This window comes from Danaus plexippus, chromosome Z, assembly GCF_018135715.1.
Source record: "Danaus plexippus chromosome Z, MEX_DaPlex, whole genome shotgun sequence".
NCBI classification, from domain to species: domain Eukaryota; kingdom Metazoa; phylum Arthropoda; class Insecta; order Lepidoptera; family Nymphalidae; genus Danaus; species Danaus plexippus.
The window spans coordinates 3,128,311-3,146,241 of record NC_083559.1 but is presented as its reverse complement, the minus strand read 5'-3'; the positions used below and the strand labels follow the sequence as shown (position 1 = coordinate 3,146,241).

The window sequence follows — 17,931 nt, the reverse complement described above, 5'->3', positions numbered from 1 at the left end:
AGGGAGATAACCTATTGAATTGAAACAATTTGTAACCAATGGAAACTGTAGAATAGAGTAATTCAAAGTGAAACGATATTGCAAAGAAGCGAGAAAAACAACATCAGGGGACTGGCTGTCCTTCTGTTGTTACGTTTGTAACACAAGTGGGGTGAAGGATGGTGGTACTACCCCAGGTGAGACGAACGTCTCTACCACCTTAGGTAATGATTAATATAAAACATTGACCTTCAAACACAACTAGCTCTCATTTTTAAATGTATCTAGAGTTTGTAGTTTAAAAACCTGGTGTGCAATTAAAAAAAAAATCATACCAGATTTTTTTTTCTTTTATCAGTATTCTACATTGGGAACGTCTTGTTTATGTGGTCATATGTACAGTATATATAACTTTAGAGCTTTATTATGTACAGCGAAGAAGTAGAAACATATTATTTTAACCTATTGTCTAAGAAGAGGTTTCTTAATTAAGGGTTTTCCAATAAGGGCGGGTAGATTCTCATCCTGTGGCGGCCATTTTGTATTGATGACATTTGTCCAATCTTTTGATTATTATTTAGTTACTTATGCCAAATTACCATGGGAGGTTACACGATTGAACAGCGAGTACAAATGTTAAACTTTATTATCGAAATAAGTGATCGTAAGTGCAAACTGCCCACATCCGTGCGTTCAAGAAACACAAGATCAGCCGAGAACATCTCCGCGATTCGTCAAAGTGTACAACAAAATCCGAAACAGTCGATTCCTCGATGTGCACGAGAACTTGGTCTTTTGCTCACTTCAACTTGGCGAATTTTGCGGCGAAACTTAGGGTTACAACCGTATAAGATTCAGGTGATCCAAGAGCTCAAAATTCAAGAACACAGACAACGGTGTTTGTTCGCTGACTGGGCTTCAAATTATTTAGAATAGGATCCAGATTTTGGCCGAAAAATCATCTTTAGCGACGATTCGCTGTTTTGGATGAATGGCTTTGTTAACAAACTAAATTCCGCATATGGGACAAAACACTCTCACACGAGGCCTTGTTTTTTTTTAATTGGTGGGAAATCCTCATGGATACCACACGCCCCGGGGGGAGGCGTGTGATTATGCTGGATTCCTACCGGCTAAAACCCACCCGGCTACCCTCAGCCACCATAAGTGGAGCTACAAGGGGTCGCTTTCGCATTCTACCTCGTTCTTACACGAGGCGTATCAGGTGATAATACATCCTCAAAAAATTGTCGTTTGGTGCGGATTTTGGGCCGGCGGGTTTATTGGACCGTATTTTTTTCCAAATTGACATTGGTGAAGCGGTCACAAATAATCGCGAGCGCTATAGAATGATGATTACTAATTTCTTATGGTCTACATAAAACCATATGGACCTAAAAGACATGTGGTTCCAGCAAGACAACTATATGCCACACATAGCGGATGCCACGATTGACATTCTGCATGAGCGATTTGAAACGAAGGTTATTTCTCGCTGGTGTGATGTAAATTGGCTACCAAGGTCATACCATTTAACCCCGCTGGAATTGTTTTTTGGCTTATTTTGAAGTCGCAGGTTTATGTAAATAAGTTAAAATTCACCGACGCCTTAAAGTCAAACATAACACAAGCCGTCGCTCAAATTCCGCCGGATCTATGCGGAACATTAGTTGAAAATTGGGCCACTCGGATCCGTGCCTCTGTGAGAAACCGAGGCAGACGTTTGAATTATGTCATCTTCCATGCTTAATGACATATATGGACCTTTTAAATTAAACATTTTTTTGTTAAAACCACGCACACAGATTTTTTAATTTAATTTAAAACGGGTAGATTTTGGAATGGAATTAATCCTTATTGAAAAACCCTACATAAATTTCAATTATCATTAAATTATGGAGTGATATTCGTGATATAAATAAAGTTATACCAATGTAAATATGTCACTTCAGATCAGGGAGATGTGATAGATGACAAAAAATAATTGAATATATACACTCCTTACAAACTATAATGTTTTCCTACTAGGTAGGTTCTGTTTTATTCTAGTGATAAATAAACAAAATCTTACCTCTAAACCTTAAGAAAATATAGTACACAATTGAAGATATTGATAAATATGTTAGATGATGTGGCTTAAGGAGAGTAAGTTGTATCCATATCTTTGTAAGAAAAGGAATCTTCTGATAAAACACAGTCTTCGCCATCTTCGTTCTGAAACCAAAAATTATAATTAGGCACTACTTTGTAATACATCAAGTATTTCATCTTCATGAGAGTTACTTTTGAACTAATATTTGATTTAATGTTTTTAAGTATAAAATATAATTATAAATTGATTACCGATGACGTTTCGAATAGATAATATTGCTGATTGGGAGGACGAGGTGCTGGTATCCTCGGCCTGTGATTAAGTCCCTTAAAAGATATAATAATATAGTCAATTTGTCAGCACATGAATCACCAGCATTAATTTATCGTAAGCCACGTACCATGTTGTTGAGGTCTCTGGATAGTTCGCATTCAATGTTGTCATAGCCGTCAAAAGAAAAATCTCGGCCAATTTCGAAAGCTTCTGGTGGAGCTGGTGACCCTACAAATGAATTTGTAATCACGATCAACAACAATGAAAATAGAAAAATAAAATCTTTAAAATTAGTTGAAATATCGTGCGACCGTAAAGATATCGCTTAAGTAGTATGAAGTCGAATATAAATAAATTCCTTTCATAATTGAAACCATAGTGAGATTCGAAGATGGTTCTAAAATGTCGGATCCGGAAGTGAGTTTTCAAAATGGCGTCAGTTGCAACGCTTGGGGATGCGCGTTGCAATAAATCAATATTGCGTTACGTACAGTCCGGTTCGGCTGCGGATACTGGCTGGTTCTGACGCATGCTCAGTTTTTGCATCGCCTTCATCTCCCACTCCCCTGAAATGCTCATCGATTAATCAAAGTCTCTTTGAGCAGCCATTACGTAATTTCATACATACTCAAGTAGTATTCGCTGAAGCTAGCTGAATCGTTGCCTTTACGCTGCTCCAAGAAATATCCTTGGCTCATGTTATCGGACATGTGCGATGCCTGTTAATAAAATTATTCGTTATTTGGTTGTCATATGGTCTGTATAATTTTCACGTATGTGATTGATTACCAGAACGCCGTCGTCTTGCTTGTGGTCAGACTGCACACGATTGTTACGATCTCTGTTACGATTCTCGTAATTATCGTCGACCGCCCACAGCAACTCGGTCTCATCTCTATTATCGGACATTTCGTAGTTAGAATATTCAGAAAGGGTCTTTTTCGCTATGTTCTCCGTGTATACGGTCATAATTCCCCGCCTTCAAAATCTGAAGCGTCATAAGTTGTAAGGGCGTGCTTTCATTTAATTATAGATTTATACGGAATAATCATGAAATTTGTTAGAGACGGAACTTTTAACACTCAAATGCATTTTTTGTATTGAAATACATATAATGTACGACAGAAAGTATTGAAAATCGCTAAATATTTTACAAAATAATCTTAAGTTGGAAATCGCAATAGCTTTTTATAGCATTATAAATATATACAAAACATTTTAAATTAAAAGATTTGTTTTAATCTAGTAAATACAAAGATATACTTACATATTCCTTATTATGATTCACGCAGTAAAGATTCAATCAATATAAACTATTTGAACAACAAAGCACTGCTCGAACCGCGACCTGAATGTAGAATGCCTAGATTTAGCTCGAATACTAGACTCAGGGTTTGTGCGCATGCCTGGAGAAGATTCTGGAAGCCTTCTAGTTAAGGCCCTGATCGATAGAGGGTCGCTCTCCCCAGGCACTACCCTATGCACCTACATATTATAAAATGCACCGCTTTCAAATTGATTTTAAATTGCTTTTTAAAAAATTTAATGATAACAGAATATAAAGGAAATTTAAAAAGACCATGCTTGTATTCAAAGATAATAAAGCAAATTTCGGCAACAGACTAAAAGAATACTAATATTTAAAACACCGTAAATAATGTGAGAAGTGAAAATATTAAATGGGGAAAAAATATAATAATGCATTATAGTAAGAAATATATGTTATTGATTGCTGCTATTTGAAATATAGATCGAGCAAAAGTAGATAAGATATTGTTTGATACATTTAATTTAAAGCCAGGGACACAGTAACGTTCGTTCTCTGATGTGTAAACAAAGACGACATTCACGTTTAAATGTCCGACCTGTTGCTTCAAAACGTTTTCAAGATTCACATGGTTACATTCTTCCATCGTGTTGTTTAAATAAAATCTATACCAACGCTTATTATATGTATAAAGTATATTTAATACTGACTGTTCCTTCTAATTTTTTATTACTTTTTTTTTTATTTCAGAAACCGCGTAGAATACATCGCAATAACAGCCACACTTATGGTGGTTGCATCGACATTGTTCTATAGAATTTACACCCTGAATTCAAGCGCCCCGGCTTCAGCATCGCCAGCCAAAGCTTTGAAGAGCAAAAAAAATAAATAATTAATCTATTTTTTTTTTTACATATATATATTTTAATTTCGATGTTGCAAATTTTTACCAGAATTTTGCAAATAGAATAACATATATATTATTTGTTTTTTTTTTTTTCATGTATATATCCTCTTTTATCACAATTAGGTAGTATCTATAAGATGCTGTCATCCATATTTTTATTTTAGACAAATAATAAGTACTGCCTACTTATAAAATGTTAATACTAATATAAAGTTTTTATAGAATAATAGACGGGATGACAAGAATATATCAATTTTTGCATATACGTTATACCACAAAATCGAAAATGTTTGAGAAAATGCTGTGAATTTTACACTTTTTCTATAATATTTCTAGTAGAAATATTAATCTATTAAGTTATTTATAGACAGCCATTTGAATAATGTTTATTCTCTCTATTCTTTGATAAAATAAGCGTCTAGAAAAGTTAGATTTAAACAAGAAATGAATAGACAAAAAGGCATTGTGTACATTTAGATGTATTGATTGGATTAGTCCAATCCTTGTTCTCATATAGCTTTGTTGATAGAAAACCTCATGGGAGCATTCTTCTAATACTGACTGCCTAGGACATTTATTTTAGATAATACCTAAATAACTTTTTAACCGACTTCTTGTAGAAATAAGATTTAATTCAAGCAGTAATGCGAATTTTTATACATAAAAAGGAATGTTAGACAAAAATTTTAATTTTTGACATTAACCTGTAAACAAGTAAATTTGACGCTGTCGTAATCATAATCCCAAGAGGTTGTAATGTTTTATAGAAATGATTAATCACAGTCCTCAAAGACAAACAGTTTTTTTTTTTATTATATTTTTTTTTATATATACGTGTATAGGAATGTCAATATAAATGTCAGATGGAGAAATAAATTGACAAGCGTTTGGAATATATATCACCTTTAATGATATGTTCGTTTTAACATGCAATCACATTTAAATTCGTAACTAATCTCTAATTTAATTAGATTACAACGCCCTTACTACGGACACTCACATTAGTCTACGGTGAATTTATAGAAACAGTTGTGAGGTGAGCTGATTTATCTTTACTAACAAAGAAAAATTTAAAACGTCAAACGACAGGTCGGGAATTGTTTGATTGCCATAAAATGATTTTAATTAATTATTTTTAACATAAATGTTGCTAGTTTCAGAACGTTTATATTAATATATTTAGGTGTCAATAAGTAAGTATCAGTTTAGTCACTGACGATTTATTTATTTTTTCAAATATAAACACAGTTTTATTTAGTAACAATATAATTTTAATATAACTAAGTTACACAAAAAGCGGTTACTTGTAACAAGTGTTTTCCAGACGAATGCAAATAAATAGTGTACTTTGAACATCAACATTGGAATATACAAATACTAGCTGTTCATGTTGTAAGATTTTTTGTTGTTATTTATTTTCGGTGTCATAGAGTTCGCAACGTATAGACAGGTCTTAAATAATACTTAATTATAAACAAAAAGTAATCATATAATTTACGGAACCGGCTTAAAATGGCGTAATAAAATAATAAGCTCAATAAAGAAATAAATCAGCTCTGCTCGTTACTTTTTCAAAAACAGATCTGTTGAACAACAGAATTTACCAAACATATTATATTTTATTGAACAGTGATTGAAAATCGATACTCATAATTTGTGCAGTACAAAGAGGTGTGTCTACGCACTTTCTAAATCTACGACAATGTATTTTAAAGAGCCTCAATAAGTCTATTCCATGTTCAATAAAGACAAGCAAATATTCATAAAACCTCGTCGGCTAATAATCTCAATAGTTCTAACACGCAAGTGAATTAAATGTTAGGAGTTAATATATATAGTTTCCCTATTTAAAATAACTTCTGTTAAACAATTTAAACGAAACCTTCATTAATGGTGAACTCTATAATGTAACGTTTTGAAAGTCTGTTACTGGAATGGAAATAATATTATTTAAATAAAAAATGTACCACCCGCTAACTTACTTCAAACTTAAAATACTTTGAAGATCATTTTGAGACGACAAAAACAAAATAAAAAATAATCACATAAATACGCTTACTTTCCTACATACAATAACGTCGATTAAATACGCTTCTAACAAATACTTATTATTACAACAGTTGTGCAATATAACTTTTTGGCTATTAAACCAGTATAGAATGGCTTACGCAAACAATGCAGTATCTAATGTCATTAAAAAGTGTACGGACTCGGTCCAAAACATCCAGAACATAAAATAGGAACGTAAATTGTCAAAAGATGTTCAAGGACATCTAGGGTCTGCTTTTAAAGAGCTCGTCGACGACGGACGGGTCGGCCAAAGTCGACGTGTCGCCGATGTCGGTGTCACCGAGCGCTATCTTCCTTAGGATTCTCCTCATGATCTTCCCGGACCTGGTTTTCGGCAGACCGGGAGCGTATTGAATGACATCCGGAGCTGCAAAGGCTCCGATCCTATTCCTCACGCGTTTCTTCAGAGCGTCCACCAATTCGGGGCCGAACTGGACGCCCTCGTTGAGGATGACGAAGCAGTACAGAGACTCGCCTTTGACGGGATGTGGCTTGGAGACTACAGCAGCTTCGGACACGGAGGGCTCTTCAGTGAGGACACCTTCCACCTCGGAAGTAGACAGCAGATGACCGGACACATTCAGCATGTCATCGATACGTCCCGTCACCCACAGGAACCCATCCTCGTCACGCCTGGCGCCTGTGTTCATAATCAATAACTTACTACCAATATTGTGGTATAACATAAAAATTTATTTCTGCTTTTCATACCGGTTGTCTAAATGGCTAAACTAGAAAGAAGATATACAATATATACATACCATCGCCTGTGCAATAATATCCTTTGAATTTAGAGAAGTAGACCTTTTGGTAACGAGCGTGGTCACCGAAGAGGGTCCTCATGATGCCTGGCCATGGTCGCGAGAAGACCAGGTAGCCCTCGCCGGGCCCTTCGATCACTTTGCCGCTTTCGTCAAGCAGTGTCGGTTCCACGCCGAAGAATGGAAACCCCTATTAACGATAATTCACGGTAAAAGAAAAGTTTATCAAATTTGTTGCAGCAGCTGTTTAAAGCAGGATGTTTTCGATGGTTAAGTAATGTAGTCATATTTTCAATGATTTTCCCTTCTATTTTGACGTGAAAAGGAATTAACAAAAGGACTGGCAATGTTCTATGTAGGAATATTTAAATAAAAATCTCACAGCAGCTCCCGGCTTCATAGGCGAGGCGCCTGGCAGGCCGGTAAGTACGTGGCCACCGGTTTCAGTCTGCCAGAAAGTATCCACGATGGAGCAACGTTTATTACCAACTAGGTTGTAGAACCACAACCACGCTTCCGGGTTGATAGGCTCCCCAACGCTCCCCAACACACGCAAAGTTTTTAAATCTTTCCTAAAATATATGGGAATGTTTAATATATTAGAAAACGGAATGTAAATAAAACAACAAAGGCAGATATATTCGAGAGCAGCAAAGAACATAACCATAATAAAATATTTACATAAATACATTTGCAAACATAAAATATTTACAATCGAATGAAACGTGGGAGTTGAACGATTAACTAAATGCCTAATTAAGAGATCATTGATACGACTTTGTTCATCGTATATTTTTAAATTAAAACAAGGTCCTATTTATAAGAAGGATATTTTTCACTCGTGGCTAAAGTACATTTCATTCATAGTATCTATCCATTTCATTGCCGTCGAAACCTAGTTACAAACTGTCCTATATTCAACTGTACAATAATAGCGAGGTTAAATAGCTTTAAAGATTATAAAAAAATAGTATACACGGTCTGAGGTTGGAAAAAAATATCTTATTCTGATGATATAACTAATTTTAACTCAATTTTTAAAGTAACGAATAAACAATAAGGATCCATTGATACTTTGTGGGGTTAGGATGACATTTATAACAACTAAAATATTAAACCATAATTACTTATTACGCAAAAAAACGAAAGAACAATGAAGGGATAAACAATGATTACGTCATAGAACATAGATCCGAGAGAATTGTATTCATTTCTATCTTGGAATAAAAGAGAACAATATTTATATAGCACCGTTGTTTTTCTATCTTTTCATATAACTTAACATGCCTAATTATTTATTTAGATTTGATTTTAAGTCGTTCTTCTTAGCGGACCCATAAGCTGGGGTCCTTATGTGCTTTCTAAATGTAATCAAAATTATCAGTAGAAGTAGTTATGTTATATTTCGAAACTGTACGAAAATTTATTAACAATAATCGTGTAGTCTATAGTCAGACCTAAAACATATTAGGTATTAGTTCAAATTGTTTATATAACCTGTTAGATAAGTTACTTCGGCGGCAACCGACCTCTGTTACATGCTCAAGGGCGAGCATGTAAACAATGTCATTAACACAGAACATAAACTGATTTTTAGCATTGGACAATCGAATACAGAATTTGATTATATTTCCCACCCGGTCATTACTATGCGAACATCAGCAAGTCACAACGTCACGTACCAATGTTATAATTTCACGGTTACATAACAGTGAAAGTTAGTGTAAAAAAGATCCGAAAACTAATTCGCTAGCCTCATCAAGGGAATATCATTGTGTGAGTAATTGCAAATAACATTCATTATAACGATATAAGCGTGTTGTTACGCGTAACAATGAAAGTCAAACTCAGCCTCGATTAGATCTCGTACCAGTTCCGCAGCGACTTCCGAATGCTATTTTAAGATATGACATTACTTTCAATACAACTATTTGTTTTATATTATTTTATAATGACTGCTATTAACGCACTTCAAACAAGTTACCTGGATTCGCTATCTCGAGCATTTCCTGGAAATGCTATACTTATTATTACAATGTAATCCATTGGAAAGATAAACATGAATAAATGCGAGTGTTTAATCATGGATATTCACTTGTGTATAAATGTCATGATTTCTTACATATCTAATAATTGTTTCCTATGATATTTAGAGCCTACGGAAAATTTGTTACGATAAGGAATCATGTTTCAAACTAAAAACATTGAAGGTAATAGAATTAAGAGTTACAAAATAAGCTTTTTCATATAATGCTATGGTTGATTTTGGATATTATCTAAACGATGATAATGTCCCTCATAAAGATAATATATGAGACGAAATGAACGGAGTCATATAGCAAGTTAGTACCGAAGACGTGAGATTCTTATCAGTTGTATGTGTGAGTTCTGTTTCCTCGTTTTGTGTCAGCTGCACCCACTCAAATGTAATGTTAATTAATATAAAACATATAGTAATTTAAATACATTTTGATACGGAACGCTTTGTTGTTGATGCGCGTTTATTAACAGTGGATACCTAAATAGAAATGTTGACGTGTATATTTCAACAGTAATTAAATATTTGTATAAAATATCATATATACATATATGTATTTACATTGAATAATACTTAATCTTTTACTAAATTAAATTGAATCCCTAACTATACATCAGCTAGAATAGTATTTCTGTACTTAAAGATACTTAAAGATTTTATTGATAACTTTTAATTAGTAAGAAAATCCCTAATGGAGTAAAACAAGTAAATCAGTGAAAAGTAGCCGATATATATTTATCGTTACAAATATTAGCTTCCACGATTATAATAATTTTATGAATTCGGCACATCCCTGGACATTTTGCTGTGATTTTTTTTTGCGAAACCCTACATTCACGATTGAATACATAAGTAGGCACCAATGGTCCAACGATTGTCACAACCTAATACATATTACAAAAAAATATCCAAAGTAGTGTTGCAGTAAAAGCAGATATTGTAAATCAAATAAAAAAAAAACCGGCCGCTAAACTCTCAGAAACAGTTTAAGCTTAAAATTGATTCGGAACGTTAAAAAAAATCTGAATTAAATAAAATTTTTACTTACTTGGTGACGAGCTCGTCGCCAAATTTCATGAGAGCTCTAATGGCGGTGGGTGCTGTGTAGAATTGAGTAACCTTGTACTTCTTAACCAACAACCAGTAGCGATCGTTATCTGGGTAGAAAGGTGTACCTTCGAACTGTAATTGAAGGTGTCCTTTTATTAATTTCATTCATATTATACAAATCAATGTATTATATTTTATGGTAATGATCGTTTGAGAAGAGGTTTAGAGTTGAGAGCATTATAAATAATAGGGACCTTGGCAAAATGTTTACGCTTCATACAATTTCAATGACCACGGTTAAGTAATGCCGTCGTTAGCATAAAGAGACTGATGATGATTATCGTATATTTATTTAAAATATGAATCCCCCACTATCATATGTATCTTTGAAGTTTCACATCTACCAGATATAACTATGTTGAGTTTTTAATATAATATGAAAATTCAATCCACCTGATTAAATTTAATTTAATGAATTAAATTCTTAATGTAAGGTCGATGGCTAAAATTTAAGTTATTGACAGAATAATTTAATTCAGAGTAAAAAGCGTGCGCTGCTCGATATTGAATGTTACAATCATTCTAGTGGCAACCATCTATGATAGAAAAGATATGAAATGTAGTCAAATGCACCGCACGCTTTTTACTCTGAATTAAAATATTCTGTTAATAACTTAAATTTTATTATAATTTTATTTTGAGGTGATTAACTATGAATGATTGTTTGACCTTCTTCTACTGTAATATAATTTCTTTGTAATTGAAAATTATTTTCTATTTTTTAGTTCAATTACTTTTAAAAGCGTGTTTTTTAGTCTTTTTAAACTATTATTTAACTGCAGACAAGCGCAGACCGCGCATTAGCTCTATCTCTCTCACTCCACTACAGCGAATCTATAAAAGAATTTATTGATCCTGGCGGTCCTCATAAGAACAATGGAAAACTGTTATCAAATATTGCATTGTCATCGGTCCTTGATACGTGTGCAGAAGTTACAAATTATTCAGACTACTAGGAACCGGTGAAAATTAAACTCAAAGATTCCGTTGCATAGATACATAGATTCATACATACATACATACATACATACATACATACATACAACCCCAAGCTAATAAAAGCGTTGGAAAAATAGATACCTATGTCATAAATGTCAAGAAAATCACTGCATACACTTAAGGGCGGCGAAATTAATGAGTGCACTTGCAAAAACGCATCTTATAAGTTAATTTTATGATAAATAATTCGAAAAATTAAAAATTAATGATTAAATGATTCTTTGCAATGACAATATAATCAATATTTTTATAAATAACTCGAGTATTTTCAATCTGAATCTTTAAAACCTTCTACGGTCCGATCGATTCCATATCACTTTGCATTTGTAATGTCATGAAGTTTAAAAAATTCAAACTCTCATGACACATTCGTTTCATAGTCAAACGATTGAATTTTTTAAGTGCAACAAAAGTTTAATATTTAAATGTGTATAAAAATCAATAGAGAAATTCAAAAATACAATTTTGTCATTTACATACTGTAATATTAATATTTTATTAATACAGTATTTGTAACTTGCCCTTGCTTGCACAGTAAATTATTTTTTATGTTGGTTAAGAGTACCTTTAACGCTATTAAATTAGTTAAAATAACTTCGTTTTCAACTGACCCACGTTATCTCAAGGCTGGTCTTTATTCCTTATTTTTTAAGTTGCCAAACACAAGTTAGGTATGTGTGGGTAACACTTGTAACTTTAAACGTAATATCCGTCTTTCTGTCATAAATATATTAACTGGGCAACATAAAATATATATTCCAAACATATTCGCTCCTCATTGAGAAATCAGTTAAAATGGTTTCTATTAAAAAAACAGTCTATTTACTACGTTCAAACTGTTGGTGAAGCCGGAGTGAAAGTGGCGAACAAAATTAACGCTGGCAGTGGACAATTGAATTTTTCCTCATTTCATATACATGTATATAAAAATATACGAATATATCTATATATCTTTATTTTTAATTTACAAATGATTATGTTAATCTTTATACAACCAAAAAGTTTTTATTGATAATAAATAAAAAATAAAAAAGCGAATAAAATGTTTACATATATGTTGGTTCGTGGGTTTGGTGAAAAAAAAGTCATTATTATACTACAATATGGATAAGTAATTTATATATAACAATATAAACACATTTTTTCGAGTTATTCTTTCTGAACGTAGCCTACATTCGCAACATCCTGTATATACTTAACCGGATATATTACTTACATATAACATTCGTATTGAATCAAATAGATCTATACTAAGTTGAACTAAAAATAGCCTATATGACAATTGCAAATTGCACCCGTCTCAAGAACTGCGATCATTGTACATTGTTAACATAATAAAAGGGGTTCTTTAGCTGTCGATTGAGATTTAGCGATCAAAAGACGTTGAGATGTTCAGCGACATTGGCAGAGGTCAAAGAATTTGCAAGTGCAAATAACGAACACTATCAGTGAATTACGAGTAATAATAAAAATATTTTATCCTAGAACTATTTAAAGGTACCATCTCGTGTTCTGTTATCGGAGAGCGTGATTTAAATTAAGATTAATTATGAAACAACAAAATCTTAACTTCAATATTTAAGCGGTTTTATATTTGAACTGCATAGAAATACAGTGAGGTTATTTATCTTGTTATACGAACTTGAAAGATAAAAGATGATTGTAAAGATAAGTTACATTACACTCAAACCTGATTCAAATCAAGATAAGTTTCCACTTACAGCGTTGTTACGGGAAGGTCATTGTTTTAGAAATATATAAAAAAAATATTGCAAATGTTGCATCATATCTCATTAAAAAAAGGTTCTAAATAAAATTACGCATCATATTGACAATAAAAATCTAGATATTCTTGGCACCGTCAAGTAACTGTACATTTGACTTATTGTGTAATACAACTTAACACTCAACTTTATCATCTGATTGAATATAATTTAGAATTTCGTTATTTACTAAAAACAAATTAAATGCATTGAACCTCTTCCAATTTTTTTCAATTGTGGTTCCCGAATTATGTATTCAGTGGCTTTATATTTGCCAAGATGCATTCCTAATCTAAAATGCTCACCATAAGCGACGTAGCGGCATTCGCAAGGGGCGCGTACACGACGTAAGTGTGCCCCGTGATCCAGCCTACGTCAGCGGTGCACCAATAGATGTCCTTCTCGCGATAATCGAATACATATCGGAAGGTTGTCGCCGCGTAGAGCATGTAACCAGCGATGGTGTGTAGAACGCCCTTCGGCTTGCCCGTGGAACCGCTAGGAAGTTTATTTCGCAAATGCGATATATGCAGATATTCAAACAGTTAAATGATAAACTTTTAAAAATCGATTTAAAAAATTCCATGTAACTTATATGTATAATGATTGTAGAATTCTATTCGATAGAGATAAGTAGCGAGTACATGTTTGCGCTAAGTTTCATTATCAATCGTGGTATTGTAAAGTTTGTATAATTATATCAGTCGCAGGAAGAAACTCCTTAATACCTAGTGTATAGCATGAACAAGGGGTCCTCAGCATTCATCCACTCGGGAGCGCAGATGGGTGATTGACCTTCCATGATCTCGTGCCACCATATATCCACGTTGTCATTCCAAGTGTACTGTCAAACAATGATAGCAAATGATTTTAATATCAATGACCCTTGCCTTCAATATGGTTCCACTTTACATTATTTTCATGAATATTTAATTCAATTAAACCTTGAAATTCAAGAGATAATAGCTAGTTATGTGACGATAGAATAATTTTTACCGGTTTTTTTAAAACATTCATTCTTGCACCCGGCTTCACTCTCCCCAAATGGGATACGACGATGCACAAGTTGACTTCATGGTTGTGCTTAGTTCTAGCTTTCTCGATAGCTTCGTCGCAAGTATTCTTCAAGAACAACTTTTTTTCTCCTCTCCACGCCCCGTCAGAGGTAACAATGACCTTCGCCTTGCAGTCGGACATTCGCTCCGCTAGTGAATCCGAGGAAAACCCAGCGAACTAAAAATAATAATTACACTTAAGGAAGTAATTAATACCGGCTTGTAAATTTATTGGTTGTTTCGTTTAAATCCTGTTACAATGGAAAAGCATTGATATATTAGGTTTTTTTTATTTTACTGTCATAACATTGTCTGGGACTTGCGACCCAGGTGTAGGTTTAAGGGGCCCCTATCTCACCAGAGTTGAACGCTCGCCTCCACCGTCCAAGCTCCTCTCTCTACCTAAATAACTCTTATAGTAAATTTTTCATAATGTATTTTAACTTACTACGACAGAATGTACTGCGCCGATTCTTGCACAGCCCAACATACAAATCACCGTCTCCATAATCATGGGCATGTAGATGGCTACTCTGTCTCCTTTGCGAACCCCCAGCTCTCGTAGAGCGTTCGCAAACATACAAACAGAATCCAATAGCTTCTTGTATGTGATTCGACTGTAGTCATCAGGATGGTTACCTTCCCTGAGTAATATATCTAAATGTTAATTCTCACTTATGACACTCCGGAGCACTTTTTACTATTAACAAGATATTTGGCAAGAGTAATAACCATAAATGGTTATGGTAGCATTTTATTCTATTATTCGGTTTTTCTGTTAAACAACAAAACGATGACATAATACTCAATTCTACTTCGCCAGTGGCACTAATATCATCAACGATGTGTTTGTAAGAACTGTTGAGGCTGTTTTGAAAGTCGACCTTGACAAAAGTTACGATATATTTTTCTATATTACCAAAATTTTAAACGTCCGCGTCACACCACAGATAATTGCACAGTGTTGACTAATTGCGGCCTAATTTTGTTCTACTTAAACTGCCAGCGATTGTGAGAACGTAACGAAATGTTAATATTTATTTATTTTTAATTTACTCGTTACGTTATTAGGTTAATTGTTAGCGTGCATATAAACAAGTATCTACGAACTCCGACAGCTATTACAAGGTGATGTCAAGTATTGTACTACATACAATATTTCGATGAGGAAGGTAAATGTATTTATTATTTTCCCGATTAACAACAAAATTAACAATTAGATAGTCGATAGAATATTTCATAAATAAATTTGAAATTCCTTCTACTTCAATAAAGTGAAAATATCATTATTTCAAACTAATTATAAAGCAGAAGCGCAAAATATAATTTTTCCCTTATAAAATATTAACTGCAGAATTTAAAATAGCTTTGGATCTTAAAAAAATTTCTATTGTTATCAATTTTGCAGTGATTGAAGACGAATGCCATCAGCGGCGTCGAGAGCTATCCTTTGTAACACAATAACACAACCTCGCACAAGTTATAAATCGCTGCACAAACCATTCATTCTACCTTTAACTAGTGAAAAAATTTCAAAAGCAGATGAACGTTACAATTTTTTATGATATTTGGTATGGTTATATTTTTAAATTGGAAGCGGACAGTGCTCATAACTCATAAGCAACTACGATAAAGCTTACAGCTCATAGCCACAGTCTGATATACAACTTAATATTTCAATCGAGCTTTCAACCTGTTAATTCTATAGCTCCCATAACCGAATATATTAAAATCAAGAAGAGAGTCGTCTTTTTGTCTTTAACTCAAATTGAACTTTGACCGTCCTTCTATAAAGTATTAAAATATACAAAGACTCGGATACAAAAATTGGGTCCAAAGTACTAAATCAACTGCAATGCGGAAGCTGCATGTGAGGTAATCACTTATTTGCGCATTGAGAAGTTTCTCAACAATCAGACTTAATGTAATAACTCTTAACTGAAAATTTCATCTATTAATATAGCCTATAATTGTATTCTCACGTTAATCTCACAAAGATTAATGTTCTCTGATAACCCGACCTGTGATTTAATTTATCGATTAAATTAGAAAATTCAGTCACGTCAATAACTAGTAATTAGTGATATTTTAATTGAATTGGTTACTTTTCATAAGCTGAATTTAGAATATAAGTATGTACTTTTATCAATCGCCGAACTGTCTCAAAATGAATATATATGTATTTGAAATACAAAAGAATATGATATTGTAGTTTTAATTAACAGTAGTATGTAATCATGTTAAGTTAAAATCATAAAAGTAAGAAAAAAAAATATGTAATTAATTATTATAAACTAAAACTAATTACAAGTGAATGTTCCGCGGCCAATGTGTTGATTTTATCACAGAAAAAGTACTTGTTAGAACCTCATTAAAGTTATATTAAAATCGCTATAATGCAAATAAAAAACAAAATATATCTATAAATTATAAAGAATAATATGTCCGTAAATGACAAACCAAGACATTATGTAATGGTGGACCATCAAGGAATTAGTTACTAAAATAAATATGTTACAAAAACGAAAAATCAATAAGTTCGCGCGCCGTCTCCGTTCGCTGCATTCGCTCAGCTGTCTATTGATTCTTCAATGGCAATTTCAAAAATATCTTACCAGTAATAAGCGATTTTATCCCCATGACCATTTCTTATGTTACGATCTAGGACGTTAAAGCAAACATTTGTCGTAGCCCCTTCCATCCATTTAACAAAAATATCCCCCTTGTCGATATCGAAGTTGTACGAAAGAAATTTTCCCGGCTGGCAGGGGGTTTGCCAGTGAAATTCTTTGGCTATTTCCGACCAAAACGCCTCTGGGTCTTCAAGGGATTTTTTATGCATCTCTTTGTATTTTTCGAAGGACGGTAATCGTGATTTCTCGACCACATAGTCGGATGGCTGGTAAACGCGCGACATGGTTTATGTCTGCGCTAAAAAGCGGCGCACTTGAAAGAGTTGTCTTGCTTTGACGGTGTCTCCGCGATTACTGAATGGAATTGTCAGAAGCCAACTTGACGTTTGGCGAACTAGAACCGTTGTTACGTAAAGAATGACGCATGCATGAAACACGCGTGCGCCTACGGGGGCTGGCTGCCCTGTGGCGCCAATTTGAACGTGTAACTATCGTGACTCTATGGAAGATTAAAAACCGCCTTCCTTTTTTCCACTATATTTAAAAACACAGCGGAATAATAAGATGACCGTTTACAATTTATTAGGTATACTGCTAAAGATGACTTGAGTCCGTATTTATTTTTATATGATATCAATTTAGTCAAATCATCGAGTAAATAAATTTAAATTAAGATAATGCAAAGTCATGATTTAGATTCATTCTGGCTAGATGAAACGAATGTTCTTAGTGAGATAAGCTATCAGTACTTTATTCGAAATTTAAAAATTCAAATTTGCCAGTAAGCATATTTTGTTTATAATTTATATTATTCTTAAGTAACCAGTTTATCTATTCCAACAATTAAACTATAAGTGTTATTTCAGTAAAATTTATGTGACTAAAAATAATAATTTTATAATAATATAATAACGTATAGACGAAGTATTTTTTTTATTTGCATTAAATATATCTATAAATTATAAAGAATACGTCGTGAAAAAT

General features: G+C 33.4%; 3 protein-coding genes across 4 annotated transcripts in view; 1 reads left to right on the top strand and 2 right to left on the bottom strand.

Moving 5' to 3' along the window:
- LOC116777295 (uncharacterized) overlaps nucleotides 1–4,594 on the top strand; it is a 43,170-nt gene extending 38,576 nt beyond the window's left edge. The window contains exon 8 of the mRNA XM_032670759.2: nucleotides 4,362–4,594. Coding sequence (XP_032526650.2) covers nucleotides 4,362–4,503 — 142 coding nt within the window. The 3' untranslated portion in view covers nucleotides 4,504–4,594. The remainder of the gene's footprint in view (nucleotides 1–4,361) is intronic.
- Nucleotides 1,665–3,693, bottom strand: LOC116777297 (uncharacterized). 2 transcript variants are annotated; one of them, XM_032670761.2, is made up of 7 exons: nucleotides 3,612–3,693; nucleotides 3,134–3,332; nucleotides 2,973–3,063; nucleotides 2,836–2,910; nucleotides 2,472–2,572; nucleotides 2,323–2,397; nucleotides 1,665–2,193 (listed from the first exon to the last, which is right to left on the bottom strand). In XM_032670761.2, exons 2-7 carry the CDS (start codon nucleotides 3,311–3,313, stop codon nucleotides 2,116–2,118), a joined length of 600 nt encoding a protein of 199 aa, XP_032526652.1. In that variant the 5' UTR covers nucleotides 3,314–3,332; nucleotides 3,612–3,693; the 3' UTR covers nucleotides 1,665–2,115. The 2 variants fall into 2 exon arrangements, with proteins under 2 accessions (XP_032526652.1, XP_032526654.1); XM_032670763.2 differs by lacking the exon at nucleotides 2,836–2,910.
- An 810-nt stretch (nucleotides 4,595–5,404) lies between the features above and the next one.
- On the bottom strand, nucleotides 5,405–17,321 carry LOC116777207 (acetyl-coenzyme A synthetase). Its single transcript, XM_032670618.2, has 9 exons — nucleotides 16,930–17,321; nucleotides 14,763–14,958; nucleotides 14,256–14,492; nucleotides 13,988–14,103; nucleotides 13,565–13,757; nucleotides 10,436–10,569; nucleotides 7,732–7,921; nucleotides 7,350–7,539; nucleotides 5,405–7,228 (listed from the first exon to the last, which is right to left on the bottom strand). The coding sequence occupies exons 1-9, from the start codon at nucleotides 17,229–17,231 to the stop codon at nucleotides 6,792–6,794; spliced, it is 1,995 nt and encodes a 664-aa protein (XP_032526509.2). The 5' UTR covers nucleotides 17,232–17,321; the 3' UTR covers nucleotides 5,405–6,791.
- Between the last annotated feature and the right edge of the window lie 610 nt (nucleotides 17,322–17,931).

What these genes read in the sequence shown, in the direction of transcription:
- LOC116777297 (XM_032670761.2), bottom strand. Translation starts at nt 3,313, where the DNA reads ATGACCGTATACACGGAGAACATAGCGAAAAAGACCCTTTCTGAATAT. An exon ending in AGCAAGACGACGGCGTTCTG is followed by an intron (nt 3,064 to 3,133) that starts GTAATCAATCAC and finishes TTTTATTAACAG; the next exon opens with GCATCGCACATGTCCGATAA. An exon ending in CCAGAGACCTCAACAACATG is followed by an intron (nt 2,398 to 2,471) that starts GTACGTGGCTTA and finishes ATATCTTTTAAG; the next exon opens with GGACTTAATCACAGGCCGAG.
- LOC116777207 (XM_032670618.2), bottom strand. Translation starts at nt 17,231, where the DNA reads ATGTCGCGCGTTTACCAGCCATCCGACTATGTGGTCGAGAAATCACGA. An exon ending in ATGCCGCTACGTCGCTTATG is followed by an intron (nt 10,570 to 13,564) that starts GTGAGCATTTTA and finishes CTTCAATTACAG; the next exon opens with TTCGAAGGTACACCTTTCTA. An exon ending in GGCGACGAGCTCGTCACCAA is followed by an intron (nt 7,922 to 10,435) that starts GTAAGTAAAAAT and finishes CATATATTTTAG; the next exon opens with GAAAGATTTAAAAACTTTGC.